We start from the raw sequence: 17,996 nt of genomic DNA on the forward strand, positions 1-17,996 counted from the left end.
GAGGGAGGGAGGGGAGTGGGGGCACACACAGGGAGGGGAGTGGGGTCAGACGGAGGGAGGGCGGGCGGGAGTAGTGGGGCGGGGCGGGCTTGGAGCAGGAACACACCGCATGATGACAGTATGTGATGGGCTCCAGGCAGATCCACAGCCCTGTCCCTGCTGCTGGTGTGAAGTGAAGGAACTAGACTCTTCAACAAAACCAGACAGACAGACAGAGAGAGATAAACGTAGTGGGAGAGAGAAACATCGGGAGAGAGAGAGAGAGAGAACCAGAGATACGGGAGAAAAGGAGAGAGAGAGAAAATCTAACAGACAGTGAGAGAGAAACGGGGGGCGGAGAGCTGGGAAGTAGAGAGATACAGGGGAGAATCAGTAACAGGGAGAAGTCAGGGAGAGGGAAGTTCTCCAGAAGGAGAGAAACACACCGTCAATGTGAGGCTGGCGAATGCTCCGGACACTGGGCACTGGGCTCCGGACACTGGGCACTGGGCTCCGGACACTGGGCTCCGGACACTGGGAACTGGGCTCCGGACACTGGGCACTGGGCTCCGGACACTGGACACTGGGCTCCGGACACTGGGAACTGGGCTCCGGACACTGGGCTCCGGACACTGAGCTCCGGACACTGAGCTCCGGACACTGGACTTGCTGGACGCTGCCCCGCTCTCTCCCGGCTCCGCTCCTTGGGGATTTTTCCCGAGCTCCGCTCTCCTCGGGATTTACTGACATTATCGGGCGACTTGGAGCGGGACTCCTCCAGGAGGTAAAACTGCCTTATCCATGTGGGGTATGACTCTGAGTTAAAATGGGGCAGGACTGAAGGATCGCTATAGCTGCTGGAGTCATTAAAGGGTCTGGGTATTTGAGGGTCTGGAGTATTTGAGGGTCTGGGGTATTAGAGGGTCTGGGGTATTAGAGGGTCTGGGGTATTGCGGGTCTGGGGTATTGAGGGTCTGGAGTATTAGTGGGTCTGGAGTATTTGAGGGTCTGGGGTATTAGAGGGTCTGGAGTATTGCGGGTCTGGGGTATTGAGGGTCTGGTGTATTAGAGTGTCTGGGGTATTAGAGGGTCTGGGGTATTAGAGGGTCTGGGGTATTAGAGAGTCGGGGGTATTAGAGGGTCTGGGGTATTAGAGGGTCTGGGGTATTAGAGAGTCGGGGGTATTAGAGGGTCTGGGGTATTAGAGGGTCTGGGGTATTAGAGGGTCTGGTGTATTAGAGGGTCTGGGGTATTGAGGGTCTGGGGTATTAGAGGGTATGGAGTATTAGAGGGTCTGGTGTATTAGAGGGTCTGGTGTATTAGAGGGTCTGGGGTATTGAGGGTCTGGGGTATTAGAGGGTATGGAGTATTAGAGGGTCTGGGGTATTGAGGGTCTGGGGTATTAGAGGGTATGGGGTATTGAGGGTCTGGTGTATTAGAGGGTCTGGGGTATTAGAGGGTCTGGGGTATTAGACAGTCTGGGGTATTAGAGGGTCTGGGGAATTAGAGGGTATGGGGTATTAGAGGGTCTGGTGTATTAGAGGGTCTGGGGTATTAGAGGGTCTGGGGTATTAGAGGGTCTGGGGTATTGCGGGTCTGGGGTATTGAGGGTCTGGAGTATTAGTGGGTCTGGAGTATTTGAGGGTCTGGGGTATTAGAGGGTCTGGAGTATTGCGGGTCTGGGGTATTGAGGGTCTGGTGTATTAGAGTGTCTGGGGTATTAGAGGGTCTGGGGTATTAGAGGGTCTGGGGTATTAGAGAGTCGGGGGTATTAGAGGGTCTGGGGTATTAGAGGGTCTGGGGTATTAGAGAGTCGGGGGTATTAGAGGGTCTGGGGTATTAGAGGGTCTGGGGTATTAGAGGGTCTGGTGTATTAGAGGGTCTGGGGTATTGAGGGTCTGGGGTATTAGAGGGTATGGAGTATTAGAGGGTCTGGTGTATTAGAGGGTCTGGGGTATTGAGGGTCTGGGGTATTAGAGGGTATGGAGTATTAGAGGGTCTGGGGTATTGAGGGTCTGGGGTATTAGAGGGTATGGGGTATTGAGGGTCTGGTGTATTAGAGGGTCTGGGGTATTAGAGGGTCTGGGGTATTAGACAGTCTGGGGTATTAGAGGGTCTGGGGAATTAGAGGGTATGGGGTATTAGAGGGTCTGGTGTATTAGAGGGTCTGGGGTATTAGAGGGTATGGAGTATTAGAGGGTCTGGGGTATTAGAGGGTCTGGTGTATTAGAGGGTCTGGGGTATTGAGGGTCTGGGGTATTAGAGGGTCTGGCGTATTAGAGGGTATGGAGTATTAGAGGGTCTGGGGTATTAGAGGGTCTGGTGTATTAGAGGGTCTGGGGTATTGAGGGTCTGGGGTATTAGAGGGTCTGGGGTATTAGAGAGTCTGGGGTATTAGAGAGTCGGGGGTATTAGAGGGTCTGGGGTATTAGAGGGTCTGGGGTATTAGAGAGTCTGGGGTATTAGAGGGTCTGGGGTATTAGAGGGTCTGGGGTATTAGAGGGTCTGGTGTATTAGAGGGTCTGGGGTATTGAGGGTCTGGGGTATTAGAGGGTCTGGGGTATTAGAGAGTCTGGGGTATTAGAGAGTCGGGGGTATTAGAGGGTCTGGGGTATTAGAGGGTCTGGGGTATTAGAGAGTCTGGGGTATTAGAGGGTCTGGGGTATTAGAGGGTCTGGGGTATTAGAGGGTCTGGTGTATTAGAGGGTCTGGGGTATTGAGGGTCTGGGGTATTAGAGGGTATGGAGTATTAGAGGGTCTGGTGTATTAGAGGGTCTGGGGTATTGAGGGTCTGGGGTATTAGAGGGTCTGGGGTATTAGGGTATGGAGTATTAGAGGGTCTGGGGTATGAGGGTCTGGGGTATTAGAGGGTATGGGGTATTGAGGGTCTGGTGTATTAGAGGGTCTGGGGTATTAGAGAGTCTGGGGTATTAGAGAGTCGGGGGTATTAGAGGGTCTGGGGTATTAGAGGGTCTGGGGTATTAGAGAGTCTGGGGTATTAGAGGGTCTGGGGTATTAGAGGGTCTGGGGTATTAGAGGGTCTGGTGTATTAGAGGGTCTGGGGTATTGAGGGTCTGGGGTATTAGAGGGTCTGGGGTATTAGAGAGTCTGGGGTATTAGAGAGTCGGGGGTATTAGAGGGTCTGGGGTATTAGAGGGTCTGGGGTATTAGAGAGTCTGGGGTATTAGAGGGTCTGGGGTATTAGAGGGTCTGGGGTATTAGAGGGTCTGGTGTATTAGAGGGTCTGGGGTATTGAGGGTCTGGGGTATTAGAGGGTATGGAGTATTAGAGGGTCTGGTGTATTAGAGGGTCTGGGGTATTGAGGGTCTGGGGTATTAGAGGGTCTGGGGTATTAGGGTATGGAGTATTAGAGGGTCTGGGGTATGAGGGTCTGGGGTATTAGAGGGTATGGGGTATTGAGGGTCTGGTGTATTAGAGGGTCTGGGGTATTAGAGGGTCTGGGGTATTAGAGAGTCTGGGGTATTAGAGGGTCTGGGGAATTAGAGGGTATGGGGTATTAGAGGGTCTGGTGTATTAGAGGGTCTGGGGTATTAGAGGGTCTGGGGTATTAGAGGGTATGGAGTATTAGAGGGTCTGGGGTATTAGAGGGTCTGGTGTATTAGAGGGTCTGGGGTATTGAGGGTCTGGGGTATTAGAGGGTCTGGGGTATTAGAGAGTCTGGGGTATTAGAGGGTCTGGGGAATTAGAGGGTATGGGGTATTAGAGGGTCTGGGGTATTGAGGGTCTGGGGTATTAGAGGGTATGGGGTATTGAGGGTCTGGTGTATTAGAGGGTCTGGGGTATTAGAGGGTCTGGTGTATTAGAGGGTCTGGGGTATTAGAGGATCTGGGGTATTAGAGGGTCTGGGGTATTAGAGGGTCTGGTGTATTAGAGGGTCTGGTGTATTAGAGGGTCTGGTGTAATGAGGGTCTGGGGTATTGAGGGTCTGGGGTATTAGAGGGTCTGGTGTATTCGAGAGTCTGGGGTATTAGAGGGTCTGGGGTATTAGAGGGTATGGGGTATTAGAGGGTCTGGTGTATTAGAGGGTCTGGGGTAATGAGGGTCTGGGGTATTGAGGGTCTGGTGTATTAGAGGGTCTGGGGTATTAGAGGGTCTGGGGTATTAGAGAGTCTGGGGTATTAGAGGGTATGGGGTATTGAGGGTCTGGGGTATTGAGGGTCTGGTGTATTAGAGGGTCTGGGGTATTGAGGGTCTGGTGTATTAGAGGGTCTGGGGTATTGAGGGTCTGGGGTATTAGAGGGTCTGGGTTATTGTGGGTCTGGTGTATTAGAGGGTCTGGGGTATTAGAGGGTCTGGTGTATTAGAGGGTCTGGGGCTATCAATGGGTGTGGGATATTGGAGGGTCTCAGCTTAGACGGGCAGATGGGGATCTAAAACTCATGAAGGAATAGGGAGGAGACACGAGGGACAGTTGGGATCAGTTCAGAGTCCAGGGGTCACAGCGAGGCTGGGGGAGGGCACAGCAACAACAAGCCACAAGATGTAAACCCTAGAGGTCGTCAGCAGGTCAGACAGTGTCTCTGGATAATAGGAAGGAGGGAGGGAGAGAGAAAGACACTGTTAACGTCTCGGGTTGTGACTGTTCGTGATGAAATTCTAGTAACTGGCCAGAGGGTGAAACATTAACTCTGTCCCCCGATCCACAGACAGCATTAGACCATCTGCATACCAGACTCTTGGGTTCTTATTTCAACATCTGTGGCATTTTAGTTTTACACAGGGAGGAGGATCTCATCCATTCCTTATTGATCATTAATTCAATCTGTTTGACTCTGATTAAAATTCTACTGACACAGAAAGAGGCCATTCAGCCCATCCCGTGCTTAGAGTCATACAATGTACAAGCCCTTCAGCCCAACTTGTCCATGCCGACCTGATTTCCTTACCTGAACCAATTCTGTTTGCATATCCCTCTAAATCTTTTATATCCACATACCTATCTAAATGTCTTTTAAATGCTGTAATTGTACCCATCTCTGCCACTTCCTCTGGCAACTTGTTCCTTAGGGTTGGCCTGGTAACTCAGTGGTTAGTACTGCTGTCTCCCAGTACCAGGGACCTGGGGTTGATTCCAGCCTCAGGCAACTGTCTATGTTGAGTTTGCACGTTCTCCCCGTGTCAGTGAGGGCAGCCTCTGGGTGCTCAGTGTCACGGTGTGCAGGTTCGGTGGATTGGCCATGCCTTGTAGTATCTCGGGATGTACAGGCTATGCGGGTTAGTTGTGGAAAATATGGAACGACAGCAATAGAATTGGGTGGGGTGGGTCTGAATGGGATGCTGTTTACAGGGTTGGTGTGGACTCGATAGGCCAATGTAGGGATTCTCTGTATACTCCACTGTCTGTATGAAAACGTTACAAATGGGACTGTCTGGAGATGAGGACACCTCTGTGTCTTTCCAGCTGTTTCAGATCAGTAGCAGCAACAGGCTGGTCACACTGATGTTTTGCATGGATCTTCCATGCAGTAATATTATGTGTTTAACTATTGCAGTGCCAAGACACACAGTGCTGAAAGGCTGATCACGGTGAGGCGGTGGACCTGGGTGCCAATGACAGATAATCTGAAGAGACAGCAGATAATGAACTGAAGGTGCCAGCCTCTCTCAGAAAGCCGAACCTGGGTGTGATGGAGAAATACCACTGTTGAGATAACAGCCACCGCTGAGTTTCAGTGAGACGTTTCATCAGTTTGATCTGGAGGAATGAAAAAGTTGTAAAGACCTCAGAAAAGGAAGTTGCAAATGTGTGTGGGAGTGGGGGAACGGAAGTTAATATCGGTGGAACTCACCCATCCCCCTAGCTTTCATCTCTTAACTTGGGCTGTACCGAAGCTGTTTCTGGTTGGCAGGAGGTGACTGGTTCTGAGTTGCCGATATGCCCGGTGTTTCGCCACAGCACATCTTGCCCACTCCATCATGCTAACAACTGGGAGGCAAAGTTTGGAGATTGTGACCTACATAGTGTTTGAGCTTGTCATCGCAGTCTTAGCTGTACTGGGGAATGTCCTGGTGTGTTGGGCCGTCTACCTAAACAGCAACTTGCAAAACGTCACAAACTTCTTTGTGGTGTCCTTGGCTGTGGCAGACATTGCTGTCGGGGTACTGGCCATTCCCTTTGCCATCACCATCAGCACTGGTTTCTGCTCCCTTTTCTATGGCTGCCTCTTCATCGCCTGTTTTGTGTTAGTATTAACTCAGAGCTCCATCTTCAGCCTGCTGGCCATCGCCATTGACCGGTACATTTGCATCAAAATCCCACTGAGGTAAGAAGGATCACCAACATCTCTCTGTATGGGGTAATGTTTGATTGATAACCCTCACTACCAACTGGAGGGGGACCTGAAAATTGGTATCTCTGGAGAAAGGGGAAATTGGTTGACACAATGACTCGGGAATTATCTTTGCTCAATTCTGAATTCAGTCATCCCAGTCTCAATCTGTGAGGGCTCCGGTGTAAGATGAGTTTGGAGCAGTGACATCCTCCTGACACATTGTTCCTGTGGTATTGAGGAAGAGCTGAGCACTGGCCCTAAATCCTAGTTGTTTGAGGCTCACACTGACACACAAAATCCTTCAGCAGTAATAACAAAACCAAAGCCCATAATCTCAGGAAGCCTACAAAGGTTTTATTCAGATTACTTCTAGGTTTATTTTCCTCTCTTTAAAAAAGCTAAATTAATAATTTTCTAAAATGCATAAAAGATGAATGAAGTTGTGTTTGCGAGGGAGGAAGAATGAAAAGATTCAGTTTGTGAGGGAGGGATCAAGGAGGGTCTAGTTTGTGAGGGAAGAGTGATGGTGAGAGGGGTCTGGGTTGTGATGATACAAGGTGAGGGTCCAGTTTGTGAAAGAGCAGAGAGTGAGGAGGGTCTAGTTTATGAGGGAGGGAGGAAGGAGGGTGAGGAGGATCTTGTTTGTGAACGAGGGAGGTGTAGGTCCAATTTACAAGGGAGAAAGGATCCAGTTTGTGAGGGAGGGGCCAGTCTGTGAGGAAAGGAAGATGTGTGTCCAGTTTGTGATAGAGGGAGGGTGAGGAGGCTTTGACAGTAAAGGAGGGTGAATGTGGAAAGTGTGAAGGAATAAGTAAGGGAGGTTATGGACATTCCAGTTTGTGAGGGTGGAGTGAGGGAGGGTGTGGAGGATCCAGTGTGTGTGGGAGGAAGTGAGTGAGGGAGGGTGTGGAGGGTCCAGTGTGTGTGGGAGGAAGTGAGTGAGGGAGGGTGTGGAGGGTCCTGTGTGTGTGGGAGGAAGTGAGTGAGGGAGGGTGTGGAGGGTCCAGTGTGTGGGGGAGGAAGTGAGTGAGGGAGGGGGTGGAGGATCCAGTGTGTGGGAGGAAGTGAGTGAGGGAGGGTGTGGAGGATCCAGTGTGTGTGGGAGGAAGTGAGTGAGGGAGGGTGTGGAGGATCCAGTGTGTGATGGTGGAAGCGAGTGTAGGAGGGTGTGGAGGGTCCAGTGTGTGTGGGAGGAATTGAGTGAGGGAGGGTGTGTAGGGCCCTGTGTGTGGGGGAGGAAGTGAGTGAGGGTGAGTGTGGAGGGTCCTGTGTGTGTGTGTGAGAGGAAGTGAGTGAGGGTGAGTGTGGAGGGTCCTGTGTGTGTGTGTGTGAGAGGAAGTGAGGGTAGGTGGGTGAGGAGGATCCAGTGTGTGATGGAGTAGGCAAGTGTAGGAGGGTGAGGATGGTCCAGTGTGTGATGGGGGAAGTGAGTGAGGGAGGGTGAGGAGGGTCCAGTGTGTGTGGGTGGATGTGAGTGAGGGAGGGTGTGGAGGGTCCTGTGTGTGTGTGAGAGGAAGTGAGTGAGGGAGGGTGTGGAGGGTCCAGTGTGTGTGGGAGGAAGTGAGTGAGGGAGGGTGTGGAGGGTCCAGTGTGTGTGGGTGGATGTGAGTGAGGGAGGGTGTGGAGGGTCCTGTGTGTGTGAGAGGAAGTGAGTGTGGGAGGGTCCAGTGTGTGATGGAGGAAGCGAGTGTAGGAGGGTGAGGAGGGTCCAGTGTGTGATGGAGGAAGCGAGTGTAGGAGGGTGTGGAGGGTCCAGTGTGTGTGGGAGGAATTGAGTGAGGGAGGGTGTGGAGGGTCCAGTGTGTGTGGGAGGAAGTGAATGAGGGAGGGTGTGGAGGGTCCTGTGTGTGGGGGAGGAAGTGAGTGAGGGTGAGTGTGGAGGGTCCTGTGTGTGTGTGAGAGAGGAAGTGAGGGTAGGTGGGTGAGGAGGATCCAGTGTGTGATGGAGGAAGCGAGTGTAGGAGGGTGAGGATGGTCCAGTGTGTGATGGAGGAAGCGAGTGTAGGAGGGTGAGGAGGGTCCAGTGTGTGATGGAGGAAGCGAGTGTAGGAGGGTGAGGAGGGTCCAGTGTGTGTGGGAGGAAGTGAGTGTAGGTGGGTGAGGAGGATCCAGTGTGTGATGGAGGAAGCGAGTGTAGGAGGGTGAGGATGGTCCAGTGTGTGATGGAGGAAGCGAGTGTAGGAGGGTGAGGAGGGTCCAGTGTGTGATGGAGGAAGCGAGTGTAGGAGGGTGAGGAGGGTCCAGTGTGTGATGGAGGAAGCGAGTGTAGGAGGGTGAGGAGGGTCCAGTGTGTGTGGGAGGAAGTGAGTGTAGGTGGGTGAGGAGGATCCAGTGTGTGATGGAGGAAGCGAGTGTAGGAGGGTGAGGATGGTCCAGTGTGTGATGGAGGAAGCGAGTGTAGGAGGGTGAGGAGGGTCCAGTGTGTGATGGAGGAAGCGAGTGTAGGAGGGTGAGGAGGGTCCAGTGTGTGTGGGAGGAAGTGAGTGTAGGAGGGTGAGGAGGGTCCAGTGTGTGATGGAGGAAGCAAGTGAGGGAGGGTGTGGAGGGTCCAGTGTGTGGTGGGGGAAGCGTGTGTAGGAGGGTGAGGAGGGTCCAGTGTGTGATGGAGGAAGCAAGTGAGGGAGGGTGTGGAGGGTCCAGTGTGTAGTGGGGGAAGCGTGTGTAGGAGGGTGGTGTGGGTCCAGTGTGTGGTGGAGGAGGCGAGTGTACGAGGGTGGTGTGGGTCCAGTGTGTGGTGGGGGAGGCGAGTGTACGAGGGTGGTGTGGGTCCAGTGTGTGGTGGAGGAGGCGAGTGTACGAGGGTGGTGTGGGTCCAGTGTGTGGTGGAGGAGGCGTGTGTAGGAGGGTGGTGTGGGTCCAGTGTGTGGTGGAGGAGGCGAGTGTAGGAGGGTGGTGTGGGTCCAGTGTGTGGTGGGGGAAGCGTGTGTACGAGGGTGGTGTGGGTCCAGTGTGTGGTGGAGGAGGCGAGTGTAGGAGGGTGGTGTGGGTCCAGTGTGTGGTGGAGGAGGCGAGTGTAGGAGGGTGGTGTGGGTCCAGTGTGTGGTGGAGGAGGCGAGTGTAGGAGGGTGGTGTGGGTCCAGTGTGTGGTGGAGGAGGCGAGTGTAGGAGGGTGGTGTGGGTCCAGTGTGTGGTGGAGGAGGCGAGTGTAGGAGGGTGGTGTGGGTCCAGTGTGTGGTGGAGGAGGCGTGTGTAGGAGGGTGGTGTGGGTCCAGTGTGTGGTGGAGGAGGCGAGTGTACGAGGGTGGTGTGGGTCCAGTGTGTGGTGGAGGAGGCGAGTGTAGGAGGGTGGTGTGGGTCCAGTGTGTGGTGGAGGAGGCGAGTGTACGAGGGTGGTGTGGGTCCAGTGTGTGGTGGGGGAAGCGAGTGTACGAGGGTGAGGAGGGTTGAAACAGTGTGCTGCTTTTGCCTGTCATGCACAGAAAGGTCCCGATGAGGATGGATTGGACACGGTGTTGTGGGAAATAGAGATCGGATGGTGAATAATTGACAGTAATGCCCACTGAGTCTCCCTTGTGTTGACACTGAGTCATTTACACTGTTACCCACTAACAAATATCCAGCAACTGCAGCTGCCCTGGGGAGCCTGACAGGAAATGGCCGTCCACTCCATGTCCAAACACGTACAATACTGACTCAGACTCTGCAATACACTTGGTTGGTAGATAGAGAGACTAAAGTAGCAACATGTAGTCCATTCCACGTGTTGCCCCTTGAGCCAGTTCCTCCACTGAATGAGATCGCAACTGATATATAACCAAAGTCCACATACCTGTTTTTACTCCATGTCCATTTATACATTTAGGGAACAGAAATCTGTCAAAATGAGATCTAAATTTAGTACCTAGTACAGCTCACAGTGACAACAGGTATAGTCTAACCAGGGCTGTTTACACTCAAGGCATCACTTCTAACCCCTTGTATTCTAGTCTTCTCAATATAAGCCAGCATTCCATTTGTCATTCTGATCATTTTCTGCATTCATTCACGATAGTTTAATAAGTGCCTTTGGACCTGTGCTGTTAATAACCTCCCATCATTTCAAAATATTCTGTCCTGTCCTTTTCAGTTCTAAAACGGTGACCTTGCATTTGCTTATATTGAAACCTGTTTGCTCATTCACATTGAGATCCACATTCACCGATTATCGTAATCTGTCAGTATTTCTTTGTAATGTTATGCTTTATGAAATAACTCCACAGAGGCCAGCAAGTCACCCTTCATTTACACTTAAATCGTCCTTGACCGTAGTACTACGTAATACAAACTTGGGGACCAGAAAATCAGTATCTCTGTCAGTCATCCTTTATGTCTGTCAGCCAGGACTCCCTGATAGGACCAAATTAACAGCCCCAATCAGGGAACTCATATTCTATGAGGCCCAGCTGGTTTACCTCATTACAATGACTATACTCCCACCCACTATACTTACAAAACTGTCTATGGTGAATTTGGATTATAGTTTTTATGTCCCGTCATCTAAATTGTTCATAACATGGTCAATAGTTAAGATCCCAACACAGATCCTTGCAGGCCACCACTAGCCACAAGATGATAACGAGAGTGCCTGGCCATTCCTGTTCTGTGTCTCATGATGTTCGGCCAAATCCCCTTCAATCCCTTTATCTTCATTGTTCGCTAAACGGTGTCTTTATGAGGAATATATCTAAACAGTGTCTTTATGAGAAATATATCTAAAGTCTTCTGAAAGTTTATATAATTTCAAGCACACCTTTTCCCATGCAGCACTTCAGTTATCTCTTCAAAAAACATAACCATTTGTCAGATATGACTTACCCTGAACAAATCCATGCTAACTTGCTGACCAGCAAAAAATGCGAAAGTGTTCAGACTCCAGTAATTTTCCAATTGAAGCTAACAGCTCGATCATTCTCTAGTTTCTATCTCTCACCTTTCTTAGAAGAGTGATATGTGCAATTTTCCAATCTAACGCTGTGGTTTCTGAACCTAGGCTACTGGGGAGATTATAATTGGAGTTTCTGCAGTGTTCTCAATGAACTCTGTTAAAGCTCTGGTTGCTAACTGTGTGATCCTGAATGCTGAACAGAACATAGTATCTATCTTCACACAGAAAACATCCCAGGGACAAAAGAGTAGCAAGGGTCAAGAGCAAGCAAGGAACCTCATATAATCTTGAGTGCTGGAGTAAAGGAGTCAGGAAAACCAATGGAAGGAGAAGCTGTCAGGTCACTGGCACCAGATGGCCTGCATCCTAGGGTCTTAGTGCAAGTGGCTGCAGAGGTAATGGATGCTTTCGTTATCATCTTCCAAAATTGCTGAGATTCTGGAAAAATCCAAGTAGATTGGAAAACTGGAAACATATTCAGGAAAAGAGAGAGACAGAAAGTAGGAAACGTTAAACCAGTTATCCTAGCATCTGTTATTGTGAATATGCTGGAATCTATTGTAAAGTTGATTATAGCAGGACATTTAGAAAATCATAATGCAATCAAGTACAGTAGAGATTGTTTTATGAAAGAGAAAATCATGTTTGACAAATTTATAATTGTTCTTGCTTGGTTTATAATTGGAATTGAAAATGTGTTGCTGGAAAAGCGCAGCAGGTCAGGCAGCATCCAAGGAACAGGAAACTCGACGTTTTGGGCATAAGCCCTGATGAAGGGCTTATGCCTGAAACGTCGAGTTTCCTGTTCCTTGGATGTTGCCTGACCTGCTGCGCTTTTCCAGCAACACATTTTCAGCTCTGATCTCCAGCATCTGCAGACCTCACTTCCTCCTTCTAATTGGAATGGTTAGATGTGGTATGCTGACATTTCAAAAAGGCATTCAATAAGGTTCCATTTATAAGGGTATTACACAAGGTAAGAGCCCATGGCATTGGGTGTGATACATGAACATGGATAGAGGACTGGCTGACAGGAGACAGAGTTGGGTTGAATAGATCATTTTCAGGTTTCTATGTTGATTTTAATGAATAGCAGAATGGGCCTGAGGACATGATTCAGCCCCTATATTAGAAGAGTTTCATGAACACTGGCACTAAGTACAAAAGCAGTGAAAGTACCGTTGTGCCTCGACTTACGAACTTAATCCGTTCCGGGACCCAGTTCGCAAACCGAAAAGTTCGCGAACTGAATCAATTTTTCCCGTTTGAATTAATGTAATTCCAATTGATCCGTTTCACCACGTCGTACTGCTTAGCGAGATCAGATACGCGAGCACCATTCTCGTGTTTAGCTATTATTTCCTTCTTCATTTCCACAGTAATACATTTAGGCTTCTTAACACCACTATCACTACCACTTTTCACTGTCTTGGGAGCCATAATGAGAGCTAATTTAATGCAAAAAACAAAAAAAAGCGTAAGAATGCTTGGACGTAGCAACTAACGATGTTCACAGCGTGCACGCCAAAGGCGAACTGAATGAGATCATGCGGGGCCCGAGAGCTTTTGCGTTCAAAGCGCGCGGAGCAAAGCAGAACAATGAAACCACGTGGTCGCACACGGGCTTTTTGCGTTCGTACCTTGAATTTCGTACGGACGAAGCAACATTTTATGTACAATCCTGTTCGTAAACCGATTTGTTCGTGAACAGGGTTGTTCGTATGTCGAGGCGCTGCTGTATACTGATCCTCTAGTAAGCTGTGGGGAGGTGACAGGGAGAGAGCTCTGGTTTCGGGAGTGTGGTCACCACACTTCAGGAAGGATGTGAGGGTGCAGTCCTTGACTGGGTGCAGAAGAGATTGAACAGAATGGTTCCAGGAATGAGGGATTTTAGTTGTAAGATGGGGTTGGAGAAGCTGAGATTTATAATGAGCACAAAAAGAGGCCAATCAGCCCTTTAGGTCGATGATGACTCTCTCTGAAGCAGTCCAATCGATCCCACTCCTCTCTATAGGCCCGAGGCTAATTTCCTCACATAACTCATCAAATTTCCTTTTGAAATTGCTTGGCTCGTTCTGCCACCTTCACTGGCATTGAGCTCCAAGTCATTATCCTCACTGCATGAAGATAGCATCCTCTCGTTTCCCTTGTATCTCTGGCCAAGCCTTAATACCGCTTCCTCTCGCCTCTATACTGTGAGGCTACTGTGAAGTTTCCTTTGTATAATTTATTCAAACCGAACATCATTCTGTATTTCTATCAAATCTTCCCTCACACTTTAGTTGCTCCAAACAAAATAACCCCAGCTTCTCTAACCTCACCTTGCAACTAAAATCCCTCATTCCTGGAACCATTCTGTTCAATCTCTTCTGCACCCAGTCAAGGACTGCACCCTCACATCCTTCCTGAAGTGTGGTGACCACACACCCGAAAGCAGAGTTCTCTCCCTGTCACCTCCCCAGAGCTTACTACAGGATCAGTAACTTTCACTGCTTTTGTGCTTAGTGTCGGTATTCATGAAACTCACCTTCAACATGTCTTGTCACCTTCAGAGATTGCAGTGTATGAATGCCCAGGTTACTCTATCTCTGCACATGCCTTTGAACCATGTCATTAACTCAAAATTGCCCCTCCCAAATGAGAGCCTCTTCCTCCCTTGTTTCCCACAAACAGTGTAAGACACATTTTAGCTGAAAATGTGTTGCTGGAAAAGCGCAGCAGGTCAGGCAGTATCCAAGGAGCAGGAGAATCGACGTTTTGGGCATGAGCCCTTCTTCAGGAATCCTAAGACACATTTTATCCAGGTCAGGTGATTCATCTCTCCTGCGAAAAGTTAGGAACCTCAAACTGCTTCCTTTTTTTTTACCAAATGCTAATGTTAAAATGTAAATAGAGAGGGAAGGGTCTGCAAAATGTGTGTATGTTGTGGTTCTGTTCGCCGAGCTGGGAATCTGTGTTGCAGACGTTTCGTCCCCTGTCTATGTGACATCCTCAGTGCTTGGGAGCCTCCTGTGAAGCGCTTCTGTGATGTTTCCTCCGGCATTTATAGTGATTTGTCTCTGCCGCTTCCGGTTGTCAGTTGCTGTCCGCTGCAGTGGCCTGTATATTGGGTGCAGGTCGATGTGCTGATTGATTGAATCTGTGGATGAATGCCATGCCTCTCGGAATTCCCTGGCTGTTCTCTGTTTGGCTTGCCCTATAATAGTAGTGTTGTCCCAGTCGAATTCATGTTGCTTGTCATCTGAGTGTGTGGCTACTAAGGATAGCTGGTCGTGTCGTTTCGTGACTAGTTGGTGTTCATGGATGCGGGTCGTTAGCTGTCTTCCTGTTTGTCCTATGTAGTGTTTTGTGCAGTCCTTGCATGGGATTTTGTACACTACATTGGTTTTGCTGGGACTGCTCGGCGAACAGAACCACAACAACTAGCACCCGAGCTACAAATCTTCTCCCAAACTTTGAAATGTGTGTATGTGTGTGTGTATGTATGTGTGTGAGATGCCTGGACAGGTTGAGAGTTCAGTTCATAAAATGGAAAGTATCCTAAGCCGTACTCATAAGGTAGAGAGAACAGGAGCAAGGAGGTTAGATTAATAACATAAGACATGAGATTATTGCGGAACGCTGAGTTTTAGGAAGGATGTGAGGGCATTGGAAGGGAATGTAAAAAAAGATTCATGAGAGTAGTTCTGGCGATGAGGGATTTCAGCCAACTAACTAAGTTGGAAGGTCTACTTCTCCTTGGAACAGTTTGAAATGTCCAACCTGTACAGAATAAGATAGGGAAAGACTGTTGCTGTTGGTGGAAGGATTGAGAACCAGAGAACACTGATTGAAGGTGATGAGAAAAAAGAACAGGAAAATGATTTGATAACATGGGTGCTTCTGATCTAGAATGCATTGTTGGAGTAGAGGAGGCTGGTTCAATTGAGACATTTAAGAGGGAATTGTAGAAGGAATGTGCAGGGCTGTGCAGAGAAGGCAGGGAAATGGTTTTAAGCACATTGCTCATTTAAAGAGCTGCCATGTTCTAACCATTCTGACAGTGCGATATACAAAGAGAGTTAACCAGAGATGTAAAATAACTAGACGATAGAAAAGCCAAATACAGAGGGAAACGCCTGTACAGAGAGAGTTTGAGCATGATACCCTGATTACTTGAACTTCCACAAGATAAACAGAGAGTAGAACAATGAGTGCAAGAAATTCTCTGGAAAATGGGATAATTAAAATAGACCAGGCAGGATAAGATAAAGTACAGATCTTGGCAGGACTGGACCCAGTGCAAGGTACTTGCTATTTTGTGCTAAACTATATTTTTCTTTCTGTGTGATAAATTCCTTGAAGAGTCCTAGTGGGGATAGGTGAGGAAACTCAATCTCCTGCAGTTTATCAGGAGGTGCTCAATAACTGAAGGTGTGAGAGCAGAGTAAATCCTGTGTGGTTTCTCTGAGCCCCTGTAACATAACAACTGAGCTCCTCGTAGTTCACTTGTTCCTGGCATTTAGTAAATGACTTGGCAATTTGTACAGCTGTCTGAACAGGAATTGAAGTTGTGACAACACCAGTATTTGTACAGTTGGATCGATACAACTGTCTGTGTACATGAGACAACCTGTCGCTCTCCTTCAATCAATGGTCTATTACCTGAAAGTGAGCTGCAGTTCCTGAACCAGCCTCATCTTCCTTCGAAAGTTAGACAGTGAAGAATGATGAACTTCTAAAATATTCACCAATTCCACAAATCTCTTTCCATTTATCACTACTTTCTGCAAAGGGCTCTACAAATGACTTTATTTCAGTAATCATTATTAGAGTATATTTCAAATATAGCCCTTTAACCACAAGACTGTGATTGGTGCTGGTTCTTATACATCGTCCAAGTGGCCATTTGATAGGTAGCAGACTGTTTGACCTTGGAAGGCAACCTTGATCCTTTCCTCACCTGGCCGAGACTCAGGTGAAGGATGGACCATCACTGGACCAGGAATTGAGAGAGCCAGGCTAATACACTGGGGACAAAGGTTCAAATTCCACATGGCACCACGGTGGAATTCAAATACAATTAATTAATTAGTCTGGAATAAAAAGCTAATCTCAGTCCTGGTGATAATGAAAGTACTGAGTTGTTATTAAATCCCATCTGGTTCACTAATGTCCTTCAGAGATGGAAATCTGCCATCCTCACCTGGTCTGGCTCCATGTGACTCCACACCCACAGCAATGTAACTGACCGTTATCCTCCCTCTGAAATAGCTGATTTCATATAAACCCAGACAGATCATTGTCATTGAGCGGTTGACGTGGAATCATACGTTACAATTGCCACCATCACCATCTCTAAATATGTGCTGTCCCATCAGCAGGACAGTCCCAGCAGAGGTGGCAGCACAGGGGTATGCAGTTGGGACGGAGTTGCCCTGGGAGTCCTCAACAGTGACTCCAGACTCCATGAAATCTCATGGCTTCAGGTTAAACATTGGCAATGGAATCTCCTGCTGGTTAGTATGGACTGTCCTCCTGAGGCTAATGAATTGGTACTTGTTGAACAATGCTTGAGGAGGTACGGAGGATAACAACAGCACCACGCGTGTTTATGATGGTGGGGATGGGAGGAGCCATGACAGAGAGTTGGCTGAATCCCGAAGGCGGTCAGACTGGGTCAGTTATAGGAGGGCTGGGACCAGCTGTTGCACAAGGTGTGGAGCTACCATGACCAGCTGAAGGTGGGGGCAGACAACTGTCACCCATCCTGCTGTCTGCTCTCATACGATAAAGCAATAACAATGTAAACAGTTCCTGGTACTGCACGGTAACAACAAATCTAAACTTAACAAAAGTATACAACCTTTCTCCAATCTTGTGGTGCCCATCCATCACAAAAGGCCTCTTACTGTGCCAGGGGGAATCCCAACACAGATGTAACCACAGAAGAGGGGCAGAGAGTAAAGCCCTCTCCATGGCCTAGAGCTGTCCATCCATAGCAGGACAGCGGGATAGCAATCTCCAGCAGGACAGTGGAATAGCAATCTCCGGCAGGAAAGTGGGATAACAATCTCCGACAGGACAGTGGGATAGCAATCTCCAACAGGACAGTGGGATAGCAATCTCCGACAGGACAGTGCGATAGCAATCTCCAACAGGACAGTGGGACAGCAATCTCTGACAGGACAGTGGGATAGCAATCTCCAGCAGGACAATGGGATAGCAATCCGGCAGGACAGTGGGATATCACTCTCCGACAGGATAGTGGGATAGCAATATCTGACAGGACAATGGGATAGCAATCTCCAACAGGACAGTGGGATAGCAATCTCTGACAGGATAGTGGGATAGCAATCTCCAACAGGACAATGGGATATCACCCTCTGGAAGGATAGCGGGATAGCAATCTCCGGCAGGACAATAGGATATCACTCTCCAACAGGACAGTGGGATATCAGTCTCCAGCAGGACAGTGGGAGAGCAATCTCCAACCGGACAATGGGATAACATTCGCTGGTAGGACAGTGGGATATCAATGTCCGGAGGACAGTGGGATATCAGTCTCCGAGAGGACAGGTGGATATCAATCTCCGACACGATAGTGGGATAGCAATATCTGACAGGATATTGGGATAGCAAACTCCGGCAGGACAGTGGGATAGAAATCTCCAGTAGGACAGTGGGATAGCAATGTCCGGTAGGTCAGTGGGATATCAATCCCCAGGAGGACAGTGGGATATCAATCTCCGGGAGGAGAGTGGGATAGTAATCTCCGGCAGGGAATGGCATAGCAATCTCCGACAGGACAGTGGGATCTCACTCTCTGGAAGGATAGTGGGATAGCAATATCCGACAGGACAGTGGGATAGCAATCTCCG

At 49.0% G+C, this 17,996-nt stretch overlaps 1 protein-coding gene across 1 annotated transcript in view; it reads left to right on the plus strand.

The window, feature by feature from the left end:
* The first annotated feature begins 214 nt into the window (after positions 1–214).
* adora2aa (adenosine A2a receptor a) overlaps positions 215–17,996 on the plus strand; it is a 112,687-nt gene continuing 94,905 nt past the window's right edge. Inside the window, exons 1-2 of the mRNA XM_060844089.1 lie at positions 215–763; positions 5,493–6,263. Of these exons, the coding sequence (XP_060700072.1) occupies positions 5,917–6,263 (347 nt within the window). The 5' untranslated portion in view covers positions 215–763; positions 5,493–5,916. The remainder of the gene's footprint in view (positions 764–5,492; positions 6,264–17,996) is intronic.

Source organism: Hemiscyllium ocellatum, chromosome 24, assembly GCF_020745735.1.
Source record: "Hemiscyllium ocellatum isolate sHemOce1 chromosome 24, sHemOce1.pat.X.cur, whole genome shotgun sequence".
NCBI classification, from domain to species: domain Eukaryota; kingdom Metazoa; phylum Chordata; class Chondrichthyes; order Orectolobiformes; family Hemiscylliidae; genus Hemiscyllium; species Hemiscyllium ocellatum.